Source organism: Xenopus tropicalis, chromosome 1 (assembly GCF_000004195.4).
Source record: "Xenopus tropicalis strain Nigerian chromosome 1, UCB_Xtro_10.0, whole genome shotgun sequence".
NCBI lineage: Eukaryota > Metazoa > Chordata > Amphibia > Anura > Pipidae > Xenopus > Xenopus tropicalis.
The window spans coordinates 191,505,779-191,527,164 of record NC_030677.2 but is presented as its reverse complement, the minus strand read 5'-3'; the positions used below and the strand labels follow the sequence as shown (position 1 = coordinate 191,527,164).

The window sequence follows — 21,386 nt, the reverse complement described above, 5'->3', positions numbered from 1 at the left end:
CCTATTTAATTACACATCTTTTAGAGCAGCAGTTAGACCATAATCTCAATGTTTCAATTTAGTGACATGAATTCTTGATACCTGCCCTCTATTTGCACAAAGTGGCTAGTTATTATTTTAAAAACCATTAACTTTGTTATGGCCATTGCTTCTCCTTTATTATTATCCATTATTTATATAGAGCCAACATATCCTGCAGTGATTTACAGAGATCGCACATCATTTCCATCAGTCCCTGCCCCAGTGAAGCTTACAATCTAAGGTCCCCAAATATCACATTTAAAGACACTTTAATCAGTTTTATCAGAAGCCAATTTACTTGCCTATATGTTTTTGATTGTTGTTTATTTGGTTTTAGGTCTGAGAAACACGTCACATGTCCAATTACAAATCACTGTATGTAGGATAGTGGGGGTGGGGGGAATCAGAGGGGAGTGTTAAGGTGGCCATACACATTAAGATCCGCTCGCTTGGTGGGAGATATTGGGCAAATTTTGCCTAATTCGGTCGTTTGGCCCTGAGGCTAAATGATCTAATTAAAATGACGGCAATGGGCGCAGTCGGTTCAGGGACTGCATCAACAAGCCAATGTGGTCCCCGATCCGACAAAATTTTTTAACCTGCCCAATCGATATCTGTCCGATTTCAGGCCAGATATCGGTCGGGCAGGCCAGTCGTTGTTGCCCCTACAGTAGATTAGCCACTGATATATTACATAGATCCCAAAATAACTACCATGTATCCCAAAATTACCCCGTATCCCAACCCTTACTTAAGGTGGCCATACACGGGCGATTCTAGCTGCCGATATCGGTCCCTTATTGGCCCGTGTATGGCCACCTTAAGTAAGGGTTTCTCCTCTGCCTGTATGTTTTTTTGGGTACGCAGAAGAAACCCACAAAAGTGTGGGGAGAAGTTACAAACTCCTTTCAGATGCCCTGGTTAAATCTGCTTAGAGACCTTCATAGGGATTCTTTCACTACCTTCCTGGGCCAACCTGTAAGTATATGTTTGGGAAACCTACACTGCACTGCTTGCCTATGGCTATATTGCTTTATATGTGGGGTAATGTAGCTCACAATCCCTGTTTCAATTAGTCAACTCCAAACATTATGTCAGACATTGCTCCATGTTCCTCTGCCTCAAGGTCACACGGATTTGGGTAAAATGTCATGATTTGTGTTGGTGCTGTGCAGAGTTTGAAGCAATTGGTACCATTTCCATGGTAGTCAGCACAATGGTTTATTTTTATAAATATGGAGCAATGACTTTGCAACAGAACGACTCTTAACTAAACTAAACAATGCCTGTGTGGAAATGGCAGGGCATAAAAATGGCTTATTATAAATTACTACCATTAACTGTTACAAAAGAGAAATAAAAATGCAGGAAGGAAGCTTGCAGGGTCCTGATTGGTAGACCCTTTATCTGCAGTGGAAATGAATTGAGATCAATTAAGTACACTTTTCTATTTTTCTCTTTTCTGTCACTACTCAAAAAAAAAATCCATAACTACGTTACTGAGTGATTTATATAACTCACACAACTGAAATTCCAGAGAAAATTCCTTAATGAGAATGCAAGTTACATACACAGTTACAGCTGTACTAGACTTCACTTCTATCTGCCAGCTTGTTTACTTTCATTTGACTTCCAAAATAAACAGAGCAGTTTTAGCACTCGTCTGCTGGAATTATATAAACATCAACAATGCCAGCAAACTTACTCAAGGCTGCTTTTCCCATCAACATCCAAATCCAAGGAGAGTGCAAGCCTAGAACAGGTTTCCTTCGGACTTCCTTGCCAATATTCATAACAGGAAAGCTACTTCTATATGCAAGTTTGCATTCAGCTGGAGGGACTGTTATTTTCCTACTGCAATGGGCATAGAATCATTTAATATTAGCATTACTTATTCTAACCCATGAATTCAATTTCAGTACAGATCCACCAAATCAATTATTTTTTTGGATTCAATCAAATACCCTCTCTCACACAAATTTGGCAGAGTAATTTTCAGATGAAGTTTAATAGTAAACTTTAAGCACAATCAAAAACTGTCACCTTCAAAAGCACATTAAATCTTTGCAGTGTTGACACTCAGGTACCAAATGCCAACACTGATGTTTTCAAGTTTACAAGGTTACATGTTAATGTGTGCAGAATCTATAGGATTCTTTTAAAGTTCAGATTCAGCTCAAATACTACAAATGGTGCTGTAACAACAGGCAAAAAGGTAACCCATAACAACAGGCAGGTCTGTTTTAGAGAGTACCAAACTATCATTAACCAACCCATATCCTATCCACCGGGATTGTGGACCAGCAACAACTGGTGTCTGCCGCCATAATGGGAATACAAACAAAACTATAAATGGGTGCCCTATTTTATAGCTTTGAAGCAGGAGGAGTCAGAACACAATAACACAGGGTGTAGGCCACGTGCTGCAGTGCCGCCCTTAGTTTTGAGATCATTCTGGATCATTTGCAAATACGCACATACACCTCATCTTGAAAGGAATCTATTTAAAGAAGGGTGGTGCAGTAGAACAAGAAATCTTTCAGGAATAATGCTATGTTAATGTTACAGGAGCCTTGTCAAACAAACATAGTCCTGTCACCTCAATAAATATTTTACATGGATTGCAGGGCGCTCCTTTCCCATATAATACACGATTTTATTGTGTATGTCTTACCAGAGATGCCCACGCAACCAGAACAAAATGATGTCCAACACCCTTTTAATCTCTTAGGAAAACAAGTGTGTTGCTTCATAAGAATAAAGGAAGAGCCTAGATTTTCATAGCCAGGCATTTATCTGCTTTCTGTGTGTATGGTGTGTAATATTGGCGGTTACTACAGTAGCTTTCAGTCTTTTTGGGTTTAAGCCCCAACATCTGACCGGGGCCTTCCATTTGCCAAAAATTACAGATACGCATAATTATTGTGGTATAAACTGCTGAACTTCAAAGATCTGCTCATTTGGCAAGGTTGCCAAACGATTGTGAATGATGGCCATCGGGGTGAGGACTGCATCAATGAGCTAATGTGGTACCCGTTCTGAAGGGCATTTTAAAACTTGCCCAATTGACTTCTGCCAATTTTCGGTCAGATATAGGTGGGTAGACCTGTCAGGGGGCCCAATAAGCTGTCAATTAAGTCAGCAGCTTCTGTCTCCAATGTATGGTCACCTTTAAGGAGAACTAAACCCCAAAAAGAATATTTAGGATCTCTATAAGAGTGATGATTGAGGCCTTAAAGGTTGTGCACAGTGGTCTGATAGTATTGCAGGATGATTGATAGAACTCCCCACCCGACCTGCATATGTGTCTAGATAGCTGGGCAGTATGGTCGATACTGACCAACCATGTCTGGGAATGTATGGCCAATGCCATATGGCACATTTTCGCTGGTGTATATAGAAAATGCAATTTGCTGGCTTCTACCGCATCTTTGCAAATGCATTTACCTGTCATTGCACACAGAGCAACTTTTAGCATTAAAATGGTTACAGTCACATTCCCACACCAAAATTCAGCACTTATGTGCACTGACCGGCTGAGGCCCTGCCTGTAAGTGTATTTGCAAAGATGGGGTAGAAGGAATACCCTGTGTGACAAAAGCCTATGTCAGAGCCCCTAGTCAGCACAACAGCAAATGCTAAGTACAGCTAGTACTAACATTCTCATTGTTTATGAAACTCCCATACAGACAAACTTAAACATTGTCCCACGTGTGAATAGGAAAACAATTACTTGTAGTAAAAGTGAATCAGTAAAAATACATTCACGTGACAACCCATTTGTGACAGAATGGGACAAGCCAACACCTTTTGTATCACAAAGAGCCATTTGTGTGATTCCATTCTCCCCAGGACTGTGCAATCAGAGCTCAGGGGCTAACGGCCCTTCCGTGTGACTCATACCAGTCATGCGTTGGGCAACCTAGGCCTATATAGCAAATGGAACACGTTTTATGATAACATTATCCCTCTAGTCAAAAGTTTGAAGGTTATGGAAACACAGAGAGAGATATGCTCCACATGCCTTTAAAGTCGATTCTTGATTGCTTGCAGGGTGATACTATCTCATGTGTAATTACAGATCTTATTTATTGAAATATTACATTATTTATAAAACTTTAAAAACAAGTGAAATAATCAGTATCTCATCTAATGGCGTCACTATAAAATTATGTTCTAAAGGGAGCAGCCCCCCTGCTACTGGCACAGATGTTCCACTCTTTTCCAAAAACGGAGGTCTATCTCAGACTAAGAACTACGCATCTTGTTTGCTAATCACACAACCATTTATTTCCAAAAACAGGGGGTTTAGTCCTACGATTTCTGTTGAAATTAATAACACGTCTTTTTAACAGACAACTGTTTTGGTGGGTGGTTCAATCCAGGCCTTCGGAGACCAATCAAATACAACCTTAGTAAATTTAAAAAATAGTAAAAATAAGCAAAAAACCACTAACACTGAACTGCAGCCAATTTTATTCAAATTATGCAATATCAGAGGAAAGCCAAGTTTCACATCAGGGTTCAGATATGGTGGTCGCAGGCATTTCTAGTAAACAAAAACAGCAAAATCATACAAGCACACAAAGTGCACAAAAACACAAAAAAATGTTTTTCTGAGGATGCATCACCAGCAGCAAGCAGTACAGCAACTCCCACTTATATGTAGTGCTGCAAACATCCAAGGGAGGATGAACATTTTGAGCAAATAAAGCAAATTATGCCTTTACACTGAATTACAATGCTACGGCACTCATTATATTGATTATTATTATCATCCTTAGCTCTGACATATTTACAAATCTTGTTCATCATTCCTATCAATCCCTGCTCCAATGGAACTTACAATCTAAGTTCCTTATCACAAGGGCAGGGTCAGACTGGGGGGAGTCGGACCCTGCACAAGGGTCAGTTTTATCAGGGAAAAATGAACCTGTGATGTGTGATGTGTGATGGGGGGGGGGGGATAATATACCAACTATTTGCAGATGTGCCCAGGCTGCAATCAAACTCAGGAACCCAGCATTGCAAGCCACAACTATAGTCTGACTATAGTCACCTGGGCACTCAACTTAAATATGTCATGCTGTTAGCACAATTAACTAGTATTAAAGTAGAATTAAAGGTCTGCAAAAAATGTAAGTGCAAGTAACTATGAAGCCATAAAGTGTATTTTTCTATTATTGCCCCAGAAATCAAGCAAGAATCCCATATAGAGATCGTCATTGATGAATACCACATTAGCCATAAAAAAAGTAAATTTGTTTAAAAATATTTACTTTCATATGAACTTGTCCTTTAGTTCCCTTTTAAGAATGATAGCCCCCAGCGACTAGATGACTACTTAGTATAAAGCACAGAAATACACTGTACATTCCGGCCATATGAGCTCCTGGAATAAATGTCAGCAGAAGATTCCAACTGGCAGATGTCTACGTTATTGTGTCATCGCATTTTATTCAATCTGTGCTGTTTTCTCTCACTCGCACAAACAGCGCACAACGCTTTCATTATAGTCTTTGGTGATGTCACAGATCATTTCCAACAATGAGACGAGTATGATAACGACGCTTGCAGCCCACAAATGCCATGTGAACAATAAGTCGATACATTACAGAGTATGGAAATATTCTGCTTGAAAATATCAAACACAAAAATCTCAAGAGGAGCACTATGCCCCATTAGAAATAAAGGGAATTTTTTTTTTTATTGTTTCAACCAATGCCCCTTTAGTTGTTGTTGAACGGCATATACCGAACTGCCCGACAGCTGCTCGAAGCTGTACTTCAACTGTGAGCCCTGCGGTCTCCATCTTTCCCTACTATACCTGCTATTCCTCTCACTTATTCTCTAACTGCCGCCCTGTTAGTGGGGCTTAGGGAGCTTTCCCCTGTTAGGAACCCTAAAGGCAGCAAATAGTATAAAATAACAAAAAAAAATAAAACGTTATTTAACCCATTCTAACATAGTACCCATACATTGTAGAAAATAAGAAAATGGTTAAATGGATGGACCACCACTGTTTTTATCATGTAAATATTTTGTAGACAATGGCAAAGTGATGCAGTAAAGCTGGGTTGCATTGCTGCATAAGTTCATTTGGTCCCGAAAGGGGCGGTAACATCACTGGGGTGGGAAGAGGCGGGGCCGTGATATCACAGGGGAAAAGGTGGGCAGTGATGGCACTGGGCGGAGCTATGACCCAGCAAACGCTGATTGGCCGGTCGCCATTTCAGTCTTAGTGAGTCCTGCCTGGTTTTCCTAATTTAGAAAACCGGACAGGGGGTTTTGAGCCGGACAGCCCTTCGGAAAACCTGGCTGTCTGGGTCAAAACCGGACAGGTGGCAACCCTAGCTATGCAGCACTGAAAACTAGAGAATACCGGGCACAGCAAAATCATTTTAGGAACCTAGAGATTTATGCAAGATAATAATTTTTTTCATTGAAATTGCTCATCATTCAGGGCCTTCGCAGTCCACTATTTTGAAAATGGACAAAAGTATTCCCTTCAAACGTGCCGGTCAGCCTACGGATGGTTACTTACAGAACAAATGGGCACAGTGAACCCCACTGCGTAGAGAACAGTGGATGTGACGGTGCTGTCATGGAAAGGGTACTTGATGCTGTCGTCATCACAGAAAAACCCTCTCTGATACGGCTTTTTTGTGATCAGCTTTAGAACGCCCAGTGGTAAGGCAGCTGTTGGGAAAATGGGGGGAAAAAAATGAAAAAAAAGGATTAAGAAATTGGGTTCGCTGCTGACTGGTGCAGGAAAGGGGGCTGTGAGGCAAAATGTGCTCTGCGGTTTTGTGCAAGCCATGCATGCAAAGGAACATGAAAAATATCAAGGTAATTAGATGACAAATGCAACCAATGCCTGGTGGACAGTTTGCTTTGCTCTTTGATTTTTCATTCTTTTCTAACGAAATGTTAGCATGGAGCTCTAATTTGGAACCAATATTTTCTATAAATACATTAAGTAAGCTCTCACACTCGGTATGGGAAAAAATGCAGCAATCAATTGCGGTTTGTTTACTTAATAATATTACACGGCTATGTTTGGTTACTATGCAGCTGGCAGTGCTTCAGAGTTAATTCCTTGATATTTTTTTTATTATTATTATACAAAGCATTGCGTAGTTGTTGGAGTCGCTGGTGTAACGTTTATCTGCTGCTGTGTGTATCATTTGAAGAGATAAACCATTTCCATTCTTGGTTTGCTTTTCCAACCTTCTAAAAAGGCACTACAGCTGTCAGATTCAGTCTGGCACAAGTTTCCATTGTTCCACCTTTAGCTACAACTTTCCCTACCCTGCTGTGAACAAACCACAGGATATGATCAGATGTTACTTGGGATATGGCCCACCAAAAGTGGCCCCTAATAGACAATTGCCACTACAGTGGGATACTATATAATTATCAGATATTATTTAGTATTATGTCTAATAAAGGATGAGAACTAGAGTATCATAATGCTTTAAAGACATATTCATATAACCAAGTGGTCCCCAACCAGTGGCTTGGATATTGCTCCCAGTGGCCTCAAAGCAGGTGCTTATTTTTGAATTTCTGGTTAGGAGACAAGTTTTGGTTACATAAAAATCAGGTGTACCTCCAAATAGAGCCTTCTGTAGGCTGCCAGTCCATATAGAGGCTACCAAATAGCGGATTACAGACCATTTTTTGCACCCCAGGAACTTTTTCTTATGGTTGTGTTGCTCCCCATGTAAAAAAGGTTGGGGATCCTGGATATAACCCTTTTATGGGCCATTACACCGTGTTATACGGTGCTTGTGAGTTTATTCACTGACACTGGTTGCTAGGCAAAGACAAAACAGGGGCTACACCAGTAACACCCTTACAGACGTTTTGAATAAATAAAACAAATGGATATATATATATATTAGGGATGCACCGAACCCCCGAACCCACCCTGATGGATTCTGCCAAATCCTGAACCGAATCCTAATTAGCATATGCTAATTAGGATTGGGAAGGGTTAAAAGAATGTCCATCTTATAATGAGATTATAGGGGATATTATGATGCGCAAATTCGCAAACAACTTTGCATGTTTAAGCACTTTGGCTTGGATTATGCTGGAATTATAGGGAAAAATGCTGCTTTGTGGGTAAAAACATAGAGATTGAAAACAGCACACAGGGTCCCTTTGCATTAGTTCTGCGTGTACACATTGCAATGATCGTGCAAGCTAACTGCAGTTAATATCATCATGTTTATCAATTTAGCAGACATTCAGGACGGTATTAATAGGGCCTGAGTCTTTATCAGAAGAGGATGCAAGAGCACAAACCAGACAATACAAAATGTGGTCTGTACTTTCTGAAACAGGAAACCATCAAAACAAACCAGGCCTCCATACATATTAGTCATGGCAAACACAATAAACTCAACATGCATTTCAACAATTAAAAAATATAGTGTGGCCTTTATGGTGAGCCTGCACTACACAGCCACGCAAGCATGTCTGCCATTGTAAACATGACTCCACTGACATACGGGAGGGCCACAGCTTCTAGCTCATCTAGAAACGGTAGGGTAAAGTCATATATGAAGCAGTCTCCAATTTGCTTTATAAGGAAAACCAATTTTTTTCTGATTACAAAACGGAAATAGGGCTAGTCCCTAGATCAAGGCAGTACTATATATCAAAGTCTGCAGGTCTCTGCAGGTGAAGGTTTATTACTGTGCGTGGGAAGCTCAGAGTCCTTCTGTAGAAGAAAAGGCAGAAAATCTCCTTGTAAGAGCAGTGCCATCACACGTCACCTTGTAATACTGTAATTATCCATTCCACACTTGCCCTGGTTTAATATTTCACTGGAAGGGCGGAGGGCGGGTAACCAATGACCTCATACACAGTAACAAAGCTTTCGGTCTCCAATAGAGAGGCGCTTAGAATATCGGGATAATTTACAGTAATTTTGCCACCTAAGGGCAAAAGCCGAGCTACAAGATACTACAAGATTTTTGGCAAGCCTCATGTCATGCAATTGACAATATGTTGTCTTCATACACTGCTCCAGCCTATGAAACCACTCTAATGTGCTCCATGATATCAGCTGGACATGAGAAAAAGTATCAACGGCACCACCTTGAAGGCAGGATATAATTTAATATGTTGGATTAATATATCTGAGCTGATGAAAAGAAATAACTATTAAATCACTGTGGGTACTGTATATTATATAATGTGTGAAAGCGCAGCACTTAACAGTGTCACATATATATATATATATATATATGGGGTATATTTATCATGCTGTGTAAAAAGTGGAGTGAAGCATTACTGGTGATGTTGCCCAGGGCAACCAATCAGCTATTGGATTTCAACAGTTAGAAAAATAAAGCAAAGCATCTGATTGGATGCTAAGAGCAACATCACCGGTAATGTTTTACTCCACTTATTACACAGCATGATAAATATACCCTAAGTCAGTTAACGAGTCAAACAGACAGAAACAGAGAGACACATGATTCTCTTAATTGTTTGGCTGCGGACAATGGCGTGCCACACAAATACAGGCAAGGCAACGCTAATAATCTAGTAAACATTGCATTATGGTGCAGCCAATCACTGCAATATGGGAAATCCCCTGTGACATCACTTACTGGCACACACCCTGCCTAGCCCAGTTGCCCAATGGTTGCACATGCTCTGCTTATGGAACTTGCCAGCCAGTCACCAAGCACCAATTAAATGCTTAATGGAAAGATACATACAGCATAAAACAGCTTATAAGTAAAACTCTGCCTTATCTAAATAAACCATTTTCATAAAAATATATTTTTAGTGGTATGTGCCACTGGGTACTCCTAAATAGAGAATTTCCATTTTTCCACTTTTCTTGTTCCCACACTACTTCCTGTTACAGTCAGAGCTGCATTATTTCCTGTCAGCTGATCTCTGAGGGAACACACAGCTCATCACTAAATGGCGGCTCAAAGGAAAAGATGTAAAAGAGCAATATTTGCTGATATATACACTTTAACAGGCTACTTAATATGATATTGACTATCTGTTGGTTAAGTATTCATTCTGAAGGTATAGTTTTCCTATAAAAATACAAGGTGGATAGAAGTCCCAGGCAAGTAAACCCATGTAGCCAAAATATCAAGCTATTACCATCTACTAAGCCAAAGGACAATGTAATAGTATAGTGGCATATTAAAACAAATGTAATTGGTTCTCTATGCATTTAAATAAAGCTCCAAATTACAGGAAGGCTATCTCCCATATTAATCAAATCATTCAAATGATTCCCTTTTTCTCTGTAATAATAAAACAGTACCTGTACTTGATCCCAACTAAGATATAATTACCCCTTATTGGGGGCAGAACAGCCCTATTGGGTTTATTTCATGGTTAAATGATTCCCTTTTCTCTGTAATAATAAAACAGTACCTGTACTTGATCCCAACTAAGATATAATTACCCCTTATTGGGGGCAGAACAGTCCTATTGGGTTTATTTAATGGTTAAATGATTCCCTTTTCTCTGTAATAATAAAACAGTACCTGTACTTGATCCCAACTAAGATATAATTACCCCTTATTGGGGGCAGAACAGCCCTATTGGGTTTCTTTAATGGTTAAATGATTCCCTTTTCTCTGTAATAAAACAGTACCTTGCATTTAATCCAAATGAAGAGCTCTAACTGGAGGCACAAGCTCCTTATTGAAACCAAAACAATTCTATTTGGTTTAATTAATGTTTAAATGATTTATTAGCAGATTTAGGGTATGGAGGCCAGGATAACAGGTCCCATACCTGTATAATGTACCCTTAACCTTTACAACGGCGGCAGCCATTAAAGTTAAAACAGGGCAATTCAACACGTCTACATAGAAAATAACAGAAACTCTGAAATATAAATGGTTATAAACACAAGGGTCGAATGCCATTTATAACTCTCTAAAGAACTACAGACTAATACCCGCTCATATAAAAAATAGGGCATCTGTTTCCAATACATAGGTGCTGTTAGACAGATATATATATATATATATATATATATATATATATATATATATATATATATTCAGCTTAGTGTTACCGGCACTTAAAAGCAAAACCGTTTAAGGCAGAATGCACAAGTGGTACTAGACTAGACGGCAGCCCTTTGGAACACAACAGAATTAGTAACGCTCCTCCTTCCCTTTCTCCCCGTTGTCTTTGTTTTTCCTGTGCACAGACAACATATTGTTTTTTTTTGTCAAAAGACATGGCCTTCATAGATCCTTAGTCTAAACATTACCACACAAGGCCAGGATTGCCTGGCAAGACGGTGCCCTGGGCACGAATAGAACTCATAAAATGTTAAATATTTCCCACAGTTCCTGTTAACTACAGTGCAGAACCCTCACACCACAATAAAAATATTTCTGGCTTTAATAATGAGATATTTTAATAATTATATTAAAGAAAAACTTAACCGGGAAATGGAAATGAACATTATTCCTTTTTCAGAAGGTACTTAGCTGCCAAGTTAGTTATTTTAGCCTGCTACTGATCAAATATGGAACTTAGCTCAGCACAAATATTTAGATTTCTGAATAGGTTACAGTGTGTGTGAGGGGAAATCATCTCACAAGAGAAAAGTAGCTTCTTTCTCTTAATAGAGGGGGGTAAACCAGTTTGTTGTAATAGTTTGCAGAGTTAATAGAAAAGTCACAGTAAATGTATTAAGTATATTAAATAAATGTATTTAGCCTGAAGTGATATGCGGGGTGACCTGCAACCCGTGAGTTTACCATTAGCTTACAAAAGGTTAGGGTTGTAATATAGGTGACCATTGCCGATTCGGGTTGGGTGTGAGTCAGACTGGGGAAGGACACTCTTCCTCTCCTATCAAAGTTTCTGTGTGGAAAGACGCAGTTACACATTGGGTGCGGGTCCTACAGTGGCAACATTTTGCAGGTTAAAGGAACAGTAACATCAAAAAATTAAAGTGTTTTAAAGTAATTAAAGTATAATGTGCCGTTGCTCTGCAAAAAAATGGTGATTTTGCTACAGAAAAGCTACTATATAAATAAGCTGCTGTGTAGCCATGGGGGCAGCCATTCAAGCTGGAAAAAAGGAGAAAAGGCACAGGTTACATAGCAGATAACTAGTAGATAAGCCCCATGTAATGGGGGTTTATCTGTTATCTGCTAAGCAACCTGTGCCTTTTGTCCTTTGATTGGCTGCCCCCATGGCTACACAGCAGCTTACTTATATAAACTATAGTAGTCTTTCTGAGGCAAACACACCTGTTGTAGCAATGCAGGGCAGCAGTACATTATATTGTAATTACTTTTATACACTTTCATTTTTTGGTGTTACTGTTCCTTTAAGTTTGCGTGCAGGTTAAACTTTAGCTGAATAGGGTCGGGTATTGGTTGTTTCTCCTGACCGTAAGACACCATAAGCCTAGTCCAGGGAATTCTATTGTTTATATCTAACAGTTTCTCAACTGATGTTCTTCAAGTACAATTGCCTATATCTATTCAACAGTATATGGGTCACTGGCAGTTGCAGGGCTGCTTTAGATTCCATTTTTTTTAGATGCCATTTTGGGTTCAGGAATTGGGTTTTTATTTCCGCACCCTTAGAGAAGGAAAGGGGAATTTTGTTTGCCTTCCTCTGCGTAAACTTTAGATTTGATGGGCCACAAGTCATTAATTTCTAGAGTGCAGTCTTCCGTAGAAAACAACCTCAACCTCGACAGTCTCACCTCATAGTTTAAATGTTCCATCCCCTTTACCAGTTTAGTTGCACGTCTCTGCACTGGTTAAGGGGATGGAACATTTAAACTATGAGGTTAGACTGTCGAGGTTGGGGTTGTTTTCTCTGGAAAAGAGGCGCTTGCGAGGGGACATGATTACTCTGTACAAGTACATTAGAGGGGATTATAGGCAGATGGGGGTCGTTCTTTTTTCCCATAAAAACGATCAACGCACCAGAGGTCACCCCTTTAGGTTAGAGGAACGGAGCTTCCATTTGAAGCAGGTTTGTCACGGTGAGGGCAGTGAGGTTGGGGAATGCCCTTCCTAGAGATGTGGTAATGGCAGATTCTGTTAATGCCTATAAGAGGGGCCTGGATGAGTTCTTGATCAATCAGAATATCCAAGGCTATTGTGATACTAATATCTACAGTTAGTATTAGTGGTTGTATATATAGTTTATGTATGTGAGTGTATAGATTGGTAGGTGTGGGTTGTGTGTGCTGGGTTTACTTGGATAGGTTGAACTTGATGGACACTGGTCTTTTTTAACTATGTACCAACAGTACATTCAGTTATAGATTCCCAAAGGCCCTGAAGCAGCTGTTTAGTGGGCTGCATGGGATAACCCCTACCAAGTTGACAATCATTTTTCACTTTTTCAGTTTTCCTTCTGAAACCTAATAGCAGATAGCAGCTGGCTTCCTAAAGGCGTCAATGCAGATTCTACTTCCAGACTTGAACTGACACAATCATATTTAGGTGTGTGTAAGCGGAGAGAGTGGCAGTTTACACCAAGGGAAAGTAAAAACTCTAGACAGATTTAGGAAAGGACACAAAGCATGGACAATTTTTCTAGAAAAGCAAGATTGTGCATAGTAGCTAGTGGTTCTAAAAAAAAAAGCAAATGCCCATGAAGGCAAAATATCCTCTGTTAAATGGAAGTATTACGAAACCTGAATACTTGTGGCTGTCGTTGGATGCTGGGTGTTGAACCCCCCATTTCAAGCTGTTCAAAATGCATCATCCAACAGTAACCATAAGTATTCAGGTTGTGTATTAATCCTATTTAACAGAGGATATTTTGCTTTTTTGTAACCACTAGCTACTATACACAACTGCCCATCAAGGCAAAATATCCTCAGTTAAATAGGATTAATACACAACCTGAATACTTGTGGTTGTTGGAGGATGGATATTGAACAGCTTGAAATGGGGGGTTCAACACCCAGCATCCAACAACAGCCACAAGTATTCAGGTTTCGTAATAATTCCATTTAACAGAGGATATTTTGCCTTAAGGGCATCTGCTTTTTTTAACCTCTAGCTACAATGCACAATGCAAAGAAGCGACACATTAAATTTAATGCAGCCTGTAGCATGCGTCTAAATAAAATGCTAATACGTCATTCAGGATGTGGATTGTATATACATCTCTGGTTGCAACTGTATGGTGAGACAAATTAAATTAATACAAAAAATAAATATTTCCTTTTCCCATTCACGATTAGTGAAATTCACAAGAATTTAATTTTGTGGCCAGTGCAAAAGCATTTTAATATAGCAAAAGATCTACTGCAAAGGGTATATTATTTAAGCTAAGTAAATAAATAAGGAGCAGAAGGCATTTGAAAGAATGACACAGTTCTCATTCTGCTAGGGGCGAGAGAGTGTTTCCGCATATACAGTACCGGTTCACATGTTTCTGTTTGTGGCTTGTTAGACAAGTGTTGCTATATATACACTATTACCTGGGAGTTCTCTCTAGCAGCTGCCGTACCCTGCCATGCAAAACAGGAACCATTTGCACATTGTGACAGCAAAAGCTAAACTGGCCTGTTGTTTGCATGCAGGACTTACATGCAAAGTGGTTTTATTGAGTGCCAACGGGCTGGGTAATGATGTGCTCCAATACCACAGGCAGATCCTGTAGCCTCTGCCACCCAAACAGCAGTCACACACGCTTCTATCAAATTCTATCAGTGCTCAGAAGTCACGGAATTGTTAATTCCAGACTTGCAGTTCTCTGCTCCCCTAGCAAGTATTGTAATTGTATAACAAGTATGCTTATTTTTAATGTAAGAGGCTGCTGTATCAATTCTAGTGTATAACAGTATGCAGCTTAGGTTATGACCCCGCAGCTTCCCAGAAAGTCAAACAGTGTCAGACTGGGATGCCAGGGGCCCACCAGAAAACCTTAGACCAGGGATCCCCAACCTTTCTTACTCGGGAGCCACAGTCAAATGTAAAAAGACTTGGAGAGCAACACAAGCGCCATAAAAGTTCATGGAGGAGCCAAATAAGGGCTGTGATTGGCTATTAGGGGCCTCTATGCACCCTATCAGCTTACAGGGGGCTTTATTTGGTAGGAAATCTTGTTTTTATTCAACCAAAACTTGCCCCCAAGTCAGGAATTCAAAAATAACTCCCTGGTTTGGGGGCACTGAGAGCAACATCCAAGGGGTTGGTGAGCAACATGTTGCCCCTGAGCCACTGGTTGGGGATCACTGCCTTAGACCATGGGCCCACTCACCAAACTATTTTTCATCCACTTCTTACTCTATATTTTCCTAGTTTTTTATCTTTAGATACTATAATCTATTCTTCTATATATTTAATTGCTTTGTTCCCATAGAAAAATGAGTAATGACCATGAATTAGGCCAAATGGCTAGAAGCAGGAGGGCCCACTGACACCTGGGCCCACCGGAAATGTTCCTGGTATCCCTGTGGGCCAGTCTGACACTGAAGTCAGACCATTGAAAATGAGCACGGGTGACTGGGGTGATTAGTTGATCACTTGGTAGAATTTGTGTATGGCTACCTTAACACAGGGCTTTAGTTATAGGGAATGATCCATCTAAAAGAATTTCTTTGATTTTTTTATGCACATTAAATGCTAAACAAAGAAGATTCTTTGTTTCTTTTGTCCTACAGACTTGCCTTGCTGCCATAAACCTTAAATCCCTCCATTTAATGGACAATGAAACAAAACCCATCCCATACCTCTCGTAAAAGGATTACATTGCAAGGAAACACAATCCTTCACACAGCCACAATCTCATGTTCACATTGTCACAAGAGAGTGCTGCATATGGCTTATGTCTCATGACATTGTCTCCACCAACACACCCTGGGTGGTACTGGCCCATATCAGTCTTTTCTACAATGCCAAATTACTTCTTGTGTCAAGTGTAACATTAGCTCAAGAGGGATGTTTGTTAGAGTGGCCATACACGGTAAGATTTGCTCATTCGGCAAAGTCACCAAACAAGTGAATCTTTTCCCCCCTGATATGCCCACCTCTAGGGCCAAATGATCACATTACAACATAGGAGATCATTAAAGACATGACAAGAAACACAAGAAAAAGTCAATGCAGTCCTCGATTTCACAATAAAATCAGGCCTGCCTGGTAGAAATAATAGCTGATTTATGGCTAGATATTGGTCTTCGAGGCCTGTCAGAGGGCCCCATTCATGGGCAAATAAGCTGCCGAATCCATCTAAAGGTGGCCACACACATGGCGATTTGCAATCTTTCGTTCGACCATCGGTCGCACGAAAGATCGTCAGATCCGCCACTAACCTTCAGGGCTGAAACAGCAGATAAGGAGGTAGAAACAATAGGATTTCTACCTCCTTCTGCCGATTCAGCTCTGAAGGGAGATTTTGGTCAGACGCCTTCTATGGCGCCCGATCAAAATCTTTTAACTGGCCGATCGGCGAGTCGACCGATATCAGCAGCTTCCTGCGATATCGGTCGACTCCGCGACTTGCCATACACGCACCGAATATCGTACGAAACAAGGTTTCGTATGATATTATCGGTGCGTGTATGGCCAGCTTAAAGGACCTGAATCAGCAGCTTAAATCTGCCCATGTATAGCCACCTTAACACCAGAAATAGCAAATTGGCCAGATAGGTTAGGGTTTGTTAGCCTAGTACATGGCCCACAACTACTAAAAAGGGCCACAGGATAGATTTCATGTTGGTGACAGGGCAGAACAGGATTGCTTAACACAGCCCCCAAGTTGTCCTTTGAAGGAACAAAGACCTGAAGTTTATTAAAGAGTTGCTGCCCAACATATTCAGAAGATCTGGCATCAGCTACTTTACAAAAACCCAATGAGGGATTTTTCTACTGTACTAATTACAATACTACTTTTAATTACTGTACTGAGTATCCGGTCTCTAAATGCTGGGTGGGGGGTCTCTGAGGAAAGGATGTGCCCGCAACTGTGACACTTCCCAGTTTAAAATAGAAAACCATAATAGTAACCTCAACCTGTGTAATTTTCTTTAAAAAATAGAAAGCTAGGTGTTATTTATAAACATCAAGTCGCAATTTCACCACCAGCTCCACCTGGCAAACGTTAAATTAGCATCTCATACAAAAAAATAAATAAAAATAAATCCCAGTCTTCTAAGTTATCTCTTGCTTCTGTGAAAAAACACTGTTAAGAAAAATGAGAGAAAAATCAGAAAAGAAAAGGTGGAATTATAAACATGAACAAGTTCTCCCTCGTTACTGGCAAGGAGGCGAGCTGCATAATGAAGCTGTCAAAACTTCCACTGGAAGGGGCAGCAGAGTTTACAGGAGTGGGGAAAAAAACCTAAACATTACCCAAGTGAAATAAACACAGAATGTGACCAGACTGTCAGTCTAAGGAAAACACTCAGTGCCACCCACTAGTATTCAAGCTTGAATGATTGATTCTGGCTGTAGAATTCGGCTTTGATTCTAAGGGCCCGATTCACTAAAGTCCGAAATAAGGAGTGCTATTTATAGCATGCGTTAAAAATCTTATCACTTCTTATTTTTCGCTCGATTCACTAAAAGGACACTTGTCATAATTAAGAAGCGATGTTCTTGGCGTTATTTATCTTACAATGACATATTTTAATGAAAAAAACTATGCGATAAGCGTTATAGGGGCCGATTCACTAAAGGTCAATAACGCTTATCGCATAGTTTTTTTCATTAAAAAGCATGCGATAATTAAGTACCGATTCATCAAAGTCATTTCGCTTGTGGTAATCTGCATATCGCATGCGCAAAAAAAACGCATTGCGTTAATTAGCGAATAGAAATAGTACTAACGCATGATTCACAAACACATATGAAGCGTTAAACGTGCAAAATATCGTGTTAATCTGTGTGAATATTAACCCTACTTGGGGCAGGCGGTACTTAAAGAAAATTGCGGTTCGTGAGCTATTGGCAACACAATATGGAGTTTGCAGTCGTATTTTTTCAAGTATATGTTGGCCCTAGAGTGATGCATCCTCCAGTTTTCAGGGAAATGGTGGTTTTCAGAAAGTAATGGTTACGTGCATAATATATTGCGCTCTGCAAGTGTCCTTTTAGTGAATCGAGTGAAAAATAAGAAGTGATAAGATTTTTACGCATGCTATAAATAGCACTCCTTATTTCGGACTTTAGTGAATCGGGCCCTAAGGCTGTAGAATTCAGAAGCAACATCTCTTTGGTACATGGGGTATATTTATCATGCTGTGTAAAAAGTGGAGTGAAGCATTACCGGTGATGTTGCCCAGGGCAACCAATCAGCAATTAGATTTCAACAGTTAGAAAACCAAAGCAAAGTATCTGATTGGCTGCTATGAGCAACATCACCAATATTGTTTTACACCACTTTTTACACAGCATGATAAATATACCTCAACGGGCGTATTTATTATGCTGTGTAAAACTAATTCGCCGAAAAAATGGAGTTAAAAGCTGTGTAAAATAATAGAAGAGATCGCCATCTGAACGCTGGATATTACACCGTTATTTTCCATAAGTTCCGGTGGAAGAAAAAACGCGTAAAACAATTACGCCGATTTTACGCCATTTTTACACGGTGAAGCCTGGCGATGTGTGGTGAATTTTCTCGCCGTTTTTTTACACAGCATAATAAATATGCCCCCAAGTGTTTCACAGTCTGATCCCTAAGGGCTTTCTGTATTCTACCTGGACCATACCATTTATTTGTGCTGTATTTAGCAGGGGTCAGTTATTTTTATTATTTAAAACAGACCTGACATATTCTGCAGTTTATATTATACATCATTCATGTTAATCCTACCCCCCAGTAGAGCTTACAATCTAAGCTCCCTCACATTCATACATACTAAGGTCAATTTTAACCAATAAACCTGCCTAAGTGGAAGGGAGAAAACAGTACCAGGAGGAATCCTACACAAGCACAGGGAGAACATTCAAATTCCTTGCAGATAATGCCCTGGCTGGAACTAAAACAGACTCCAGTGCTAACAATGGTGCCACCAAGCTACCCAGTTAAAGCCTGTGTGACTGTTTTGGCAGGTGGCTTAATTCAAACCAAAGCACAAACAATGCAATCTCCACCACAGAATTGAGGCTCATAAAGTAAAGTGCCGAGGTTTGTCATTTTTAAATGACAAGTATACACACAAAATTGTGTTTCTCATCAGCTGCTAGTGATTCCTTCTTTGCAAAGGGATGTGGCCAAATGATTTCCTTTACAGTGGGGACCTAGGCAAGTAATCACTGTTGTATCCTATGGGTATCATGCACATACCACACCATTAAAACCGGAACAACCAAGTCAGTAACAAATGCCAATCTTAGTCTGAACTCAATATATTTTCACTGGTGACTCTTCCTTGGCTGTCATTTCCATTAGGCCACGGCAGCTTTAAAGTAAATCAAATCATATACACAAGCATGATAATACAGTAGCCAGCTTAACTGGACTTCCTTGTCTCAATTATGGTCCCAATGCTGCCAGAACCCATATCAAATTTGGCTCAGTTCCGTAACCACTTCTTGATTCAAAAGAGGAAATTGTTTTGGGAACCATAGACTATAAGGTATATAAACATTTGTGGATTAGTCCTCCATCAAAGCACTCCCTTGGAGTAAAAGTGCAATTACATGAGAATCTGTACATACCACCATGCATAAAGGATGATCCTGGTATAGACATTCATAATATAGACAAAAACAAAGAATAATGAGTGTTGGCGAAGTTTAAAAAAAAAAAGAGGGGGCTAGCATCTAGGGATGGATTTTGTCAGGGCTTTGCATAAACAGATAGTCCACACTATCCCTTTAACCCATAGCAATCTATCAGCAGTTAGCTAGTCTACTACGAGCCAAAAACTAGTAACAGTGTCCCTTAGTGTGCTCAGGACCAAGTCTCCACCAAATTAACAGTTAAAAGGATATTTCACCTTTAAGCAAACCATTAGTATGTCATCAAATGGCCTATTTTTTAGCAACTTTTTAGTTGATCTTCATCTCTTCAGCTCTCAAGTGAGGGCAGCCAAAACATCATTGCTTTAGTGAGGCTACAATTTGAATGTTTTTCCTATTTTTTTTATTACTTATCTTTCTATTCAGGCCCTCTACTATTCCTATCCCTGTCTCTTATTCAAGCCACTTTCTCATTGCTAGGATTAATTGGACTCTAGCAATCAGAAAGCTGCGGAACAAAAAATTAAATTTAAAAAAATCAAGACCAACTGCAAATCAGTATCTCAGTATATCGCTGCTGAGAGTAATTTTACAGATGAACTACTCCATTAAGGCTCACAGTTGGAGAAACACTTAACTAGAATTTAGAACTGCTTTTTGGTTGCCAGGCAAATCGACCTTATTAAAAACTCATGAAGGCTATGGGGCTGATTTACTTACCCACGAACGGGTCGAATGGAGTCCGATTGCGTTTTTTTCGTAATGATCGGTACTTTGCGATTTTTTCGTATGTTTTTTCGGATTCTTTACGAATTTTTCGGATCCAATACGATTTTTGCGTAAAAACGCGAGTTTTCCTATCCATTACGAAAATTGCGTAAAAAGTTGCGCATTTTGCTTAGCGTTAAAACTTACGCGAAAAGTTGCGCATTTTTCGCGTAAGTTTTAACGCTACGCAAAATGCGCAACTTTTTACGCAACTTTCGTAATGGATACGAAAAACTCGCGTTTTTACGCAAAAATCGTATTGGTAACGAAAAATTCGTACAGAATCCGAAAAAATCGCAAAACATACGAAAAAGTCGCAAAATGTTCGTTTTCAAGTCGGAACTTTTCCAATTCGGGTCGGATTCGTGGGTTAGTAAATCAGCCCCTATGTGTTTGTTTTGGGGGATGAAAATGCTGTCAGATTTACTGCCTATAACCTGACTGGTCGCAGCACAGAACAATAGTAGCCAATCTGTTTATGACAGTGTCCCGCTAAAGCCTGAGCCAGAGACTGCCAGGAAAGCCAATTCTCATCATTTCCCAGATGTTACCATCTCAGATACAGCAACCAGAACCCCTTTCAAAGTTAATTTATCTCTTTATATAACACTGATGACAATTTAAAATGGCAAGTTGATGACTGGATCTTTAATTAACGACAGAAAGGAAAAGCACTGCATAATGGCACAAAGCAAATATCCGTGAGAAGGGCATGGGTGTGCCTAGGAGAGAATGTATATGTTCTATATGTTTGTACGTAGGTACTGTGTAGTGAGGTGAGGTCATATTTAAATACACACAATATCTATTTTTAAAATGACCTTAGTGATTAAGCAAATATAAGTATATATGCAGAGCTAACATATATAGAAAGAACTCCAACACACACAAGTTTAAAGCAATAGCACCCAG

The 21,386-nt window shown here is 39.8% G+C and overlaps 1 protein-coding gene across 2 annotated transcripts in view; it reads right to left on the bottom strand.

The window, feature by feature from the left end:
• plpp1 (phospholipid phosphatase 1) overlaps nucleotides 1-21,386 on the bottom strand; it is a 56,820-nt gene that overhangs the window by 23,165 nt on the left and 12,269 nt on the right. Inside the window, exon 2 of one of the 2 annotated variants that reach the window (XM_012960669.3) lies at nucleotides 6,566-6,720. Coding sequence (XP_012816123.1) covers nucleotides 6,566-6,720 — 155 coding nt within the window. 2 annotated transcript variants of the gene reach the window in all.